At 36.3% G+C, this 5,232-nt stretch overlaps 1 protein-coding gene and 1 pseudogene across 1 annotated transcript; both read right to left on the bottom strand.

Moving 5' to 3' along the window:
* Positions 1-7: 7 nt before the first annotated feature.
* LOC17874222 (ABC transporter G family member 19) lies at positions 8-1,141 on the bottom strand (the record flags this gene model as incomplete). Its single annotated transcript, XM_006279028.2, has 1 exon — positions 8-1,141. A coding segment is annotated over exon 1 (1,134 nt), but the record flags the coding sequence as incomplete, so codon positions are not given.
* A 2,065-nt stretch (positions 1,142-3,206) lies between these two features.
* LOC17874221 lies at positions 3,207-5,226 on the bottom strand (annotated as a pseudogene).
* Positions 5,227-5,232: the final 6 nt, after the last annotated feature.

Below are 5,232 nucleotides of genomic sequence, written 5' to 3'. Positions count from 1 at the left end.
CACTTGCATTGATTGATTCTTTTAAAGATAAGCCTGGGTGAGACGTGGTTTGTGGGGTGGCCCGAGCGGATTGGCTGAGTTTGAGCTTGTCCTGCTGCCACTTTTCGTTGAATTCTACTAACTCTTTGGTTCCTTCATTGGATCCTTCGAGTTGTCGAATCAAATCAAGTGCGAACTCCGTGATGTTCTCTTTCTCAGGGATGGGATGACCAAACTCATTGAAGAATCGAGGTAGACTCGTTGGAGATCCGTTGAACACATTCTTGCCGCGAGACAAGAAGATGAGACGATCAAGAAAATCTATAATACGAGCACTAGGTTGATGGATAGACATAATCACAATACTCCCACTCCTAGCTATTCGTTTAAGAACTTGCACCACCATAAAAGCGTTGGTTGAGTCCAGCCCCGACGTAGGTTCGTCAAGAAACAAAACGATCGGATCATGGATAATATCGATCCCTATTGAAACACGGCGTCTCTCTCCACCAGAGACTCCACGGTGTCCTTCATCTCCGATCACAGTATCCACCGCGTTTCTGAGCCCTAATTGGTCAATTAGGGTTTCAACACGTTCCATCTTCTTGGATTTGGACAAGGTTCTTGGGAGACGAAACTCCGAAGCGAAAACTAGGGTTTCTTTAACGGTAAGCATTGGGAAAAGAAGATCATCTTGCATCACATACGCTGATATCACTTTCAACAACCGAGATTGCAAAATCTTCTCTCCGTTAAGTGTTACTGAGCCTCTCAAGCTCGTCTCCGCAACCCTCCCTGCTAACGCGTCGATCAAAGTGGACTTCCCTGCTCCGCTTGCACCAAGAACGGCAAGAACCTCGCCGTCACAAACCTCACCGGAAACATCAGCGAGTAGAGTCTTTTTCACAGAGCTTTTTCGTGAGAAACCAATCCCTCGGCGAAGTGTGACATCATATTCAAGATTGTTAAAGGCTAAGACGAACGGTACTGGTTCTACGTGTAAGGCTTCGACATCTATCGTGTAATGAGCAGGATCTTCGCTTCCGGCTCGGTTGCCAAAATCTTCCTTCCGGAAACTATCGCAGTCTTTTAACAACTCGGCGAGGGAAGGTGATCCGACAGGACATATATCACTGTTCTCCGAGGAAACAACACGTGGCATCGTGATGTTTTTAGAGCTAGAGTGATAAGTTTAGTTTATGTAAAGGATCAGAAAGTTCTGATCCTAGTACTGTCTTTTTTCTAATGATGTGTGTAACTTGTTTGTATACGTTGAGTATTTATAGATAAAACTATAAATGGTATAAACTTATTTTATACACAAAAAGACAAAAAAAAAAAAATGATTTGTGTGTGAAACATGAAGGAGCCACGAAGATAATAGCTTGACGTGTGTGGTTTAAAGAACTCCGACACTGAGCATCATCATATATTAGAAAAGATGATTTCATGTGTAGTTTCGTTTTCGACATAAATGTATCGAGGAACTAGAATCGTGATTTACGTGGTTAATGAATTTGTGATATAAGGCTTGAAGGAAAATGCAATTTGGATTCTCCAACTTAAGTTTCTATTGGGAGTACGTCAACTACAAAATTTTTGTTCAAAGCTATATAATATGTATGTTTCTATATAAAAACATGTTTAAAGTGGGGGTTATTGGTTTGTGTATTTTAACTAAACTAAAAAAACTTGTGTATGTTTTACAAGAGGATCGATTTAGTAAATATTATAACTAGTAATGATAGTTTTAAGAAGTTGTTTAACTAGTATGAACTATTATTCTAGTTTCTACAAAAGAAAACGTAAGACTGAATAAATTATAGAAAGAGAAATAAATTGTTAATATGCAAACAAAACAATGATACATATGGGAAAATATTTTCTTATCTCATACAGCATAAGCTGAATTATTGGGTAGATCACAATGGGGCTTTAAAGACGATAGAACCGATTATAAATGGCCCAATTACTTCAATCACATTCGTGGACAATACTTTGGCCCATCAATGTTCAAATATTTCTATGTTATCGGATTTATTTTTATTTTTATTTTATTTTTGTAAAAGAAGAGAAATAATGGCCTAAAATATATGTCTTCTTAAAGATACATGATCTCTCATATTCCTTGTATTTTATTTTTAAAAATACTCATTTAATTAGAAGAATTTTTTTGAAGAATGAAATACTCTTACTTCTTTTTTTGGTGAATATGAAATACTTTTATTTATGGTGGGTGAAACTTATCGTAGATGGTGGATCCGTCCATAATTATCGTGGATGGTAGATCCGTCCATGACTTTGCAAAGCTAAATGATAATTCACAACGAAATTTATCATGTATGGTGGATCCGTTCATAATTACATTACATACTCTAATTATTTTCAACAAATATTATTTTCAAGACTTGTAACTTGTAAGAATTCCTGACCAATTATTTGAACGTTTCAGAACTGTCAAATCGATGTCTTGAAGTAGATACATCACATGTCATTGTTGTGATATATGTCATAACCAACTTGTCACATTACGGTAATTTAAACATGTTTTAATATATTGTTCAGTGTTCACAGTGTAGTCATATATGTATGTGGCGACCTCATGGACACACATGCAAATTCTTATACAAAAGAAAGTAATGTGGCTTATGTCTCTTCTTCTCCAAAGTTACAAGTCACAACGAGATATGGCATGCTATAAATATAATAACACGTTTTTTTATAGAAAGGTCTTATAATATTAATACTATATATTTTATAACAGGGTTTGAATGGAGAAGCAGATATAAAGCAGTAATATAGCAGGACAGATTAACTGTTTTTTGTTTACCATTCATAAAAATAAATAATTATCATTTATAACTGCAGTTTTCCTGTTAAAATTCTGTAGGTGGACAAAAAAAAAGAAAATTTATTTTATGGTCATGTTTTTTCCCTATAAAGCAGAGCAGATTAAACACCTCTATTTTAATGTAGGATCTGCACTTGAACTGCCAAATCTGCTTGATCTGCTTTTATTTTGTTAGATCTGCCTTGTACACTTGATCTGCTCTGCCTATTTTATTTTCCCATTCGAAGCCACAATATAACAATATATTTTTAAAAACTATTACATTTCACGACAATCCTTACACAGGGTGTGGGACAAACAAGTACATAAGGTATTAAATTCACATTTATTTTTACCAATGGTGTGAATTGATAAGGCAATGTCTTTGATTCAAATTTCATTTGGTACACTTGGAGATGTTTATAGAGATGCCTTTGGGGAGATGAGCACCAGGTACACGAACCACCTCACAGTCTTGGGACCAGGAGAAGTTGTAAGTGGTGACAAGATGATGAAGGAAGACTGAAATCTGAAGCCTAGCAAACTCTGCACCAGCGCACTGCCTAATTCCAGTTCCAAACACCATGAAAGTTTTCGACCCTGACCGCAACTCTTTCCCCTGTACACCAGATTTATCATCAACATAATATATATAAAATGTTACAACTAATAAAACATAAAATATGTAGACTAAAGTTAGCTAGTGTGCAATACCTCCCACCTCCATGGATTAAACTCAAAAGGGTTTTCATAGATTTCAGGATCAAAATGAACCACTGAAGGTATAATCATTACTATCCAATCTGCTGGAATCGTGTATCCTGTGGAGATAAAGATTTCCACAAATGTATTAACATCATTTGTTTGTAATCTATATACAATTTTCGTGCCTAAGTACTATTTACCTTTGATTTCGACATCTTTCACCGCTTTTCTAAACATCATAGGAGCCAGATTCGTTATTCGAAGGGACTCATTGATAACCTAGGAAGTGTAGATAAAGTGCCAAGTGAGTATACCTAATCTGATAAAATTTTGTCTCAGCCATATATTAGGAAACTAAAGTTACCATGTTGGTTAAAGTCATCTTGTGTCTATATTCTTCCCAAGTAACTCCATTTTCTTTGTCGTCTCTGCTTTCAAGGATTGCCATGCTCTTTCTGCCAAATTATTCATAGACACATGCAAAAAGATCTTGAACCATTACTACTATCACTTTCATATTTATTTTACTAGCTTATCGATCGAGCCATCATCCATATGCATTATTACCTTTAACTCTGCGAGAACTTTAGGGTTTTTTGATAGGAATTTCACAGCCAAGCAAGTGGCCTTAGATGTAGTATCTTGAGTGATACATGAAAGAGTTAAGATGAGTGCTACAATGGCAGTTTCGTTCACTAATCCTCCTGTTTTCTCTAACTCCTCTATTGCCGTGTTGAGGAAGTCATCGTACTTCTCATTTGATGTTCTTCTCCTCGCGTAGATATCCCTTATCCCTTGGATTCCTTCTCTACATGCCTGCTTATAACATTATAGTTAGTTACTTAGTTACTTTCTCGAGAATGCTAACAAAAGAAAGAAACAAACGCACCCAAATAGTATTGTAAAGACCCCTCCCAGCAGAGATGATATAGGATGTTAGAAACCAATCAAAACTAAAGGCCTTGAAATTTCCCATATGCTTTTCTTGAGTCTCTGGTTTGAGATTACTTATCATCTTTGGTGTCAAGTGGGCTATTATCAACTACAAAGATTAAAAAAGAGACTAAAGAGTGTGAGACTAATTCCAACATTAAGAAAAATGGTAAAAAGATAGACTATGTGTACACTTGAAACTGCTTCCTTAACGTCGAATCTTCCTTTGCTAGCATTCGAATAAAGATGCTCTCGTGTTACGCGGTCCATATCTTTTAATATTTTCTGTTTCAAACCCTCCGAGGACAATAGACGAAGGGTTAGTTGTTTCATGTGCTTGTGGATGTTACCTATCTTGAAGAACAAGCTATCTTTTCCCAATGGCTTCGCCAAACCATCCGGGTAACTTAAAATGAACGACTTGTTCTCTTGTCGTAAAATCTCCATGTTAACATCCTTATCCGTCGAAACAATGGTTTTTACTCCAAGAATGTTCTTCCGAAACAAAGGCCCATACCTAAGACATTCATTACAAATTTACAACACACATAAATAACCTATATATAAATTGTGTATAGATATAGAGAGAAAGTAAAATCTGACCTCAACATCTTTTTCTTGAGATATGGGTTGATCTCATAAAATCCATGAGGCTTAAAGAAATCGAATGTCTCTCCGATGATGGGAAGACCCATTGATCCCGGAGGTAACTTGCCATTAGTTTTAGGGTTGGACCATCGGTACCACCAATGTCCAATCCTCAAAACCACTAAGGCTATAACCCA

The sequence above is a fragment of the Capsella rubella genome, unplaced genomic scaffold (genome assembly GCF_000375325.1).
Source record: "Capsella rubella cultivar Monte Gargano unplaced genomic scaffold, Caprub1_0 scaffold_227, whole genome shotgun sequence".
In the NCBI taxonomy this organism is placed as follows: Eukaryota; Viridiplantae; Streptophyta; class Magnoliopsida; order Brassicales; family Brassicaceae; genus Capsella; species Capsella rubella.
The sequence above is the reverse complement of the archived record's forward strand: the minus strand, read 5'-3'. Positions and strand labels throughout refer to the sequence as shown.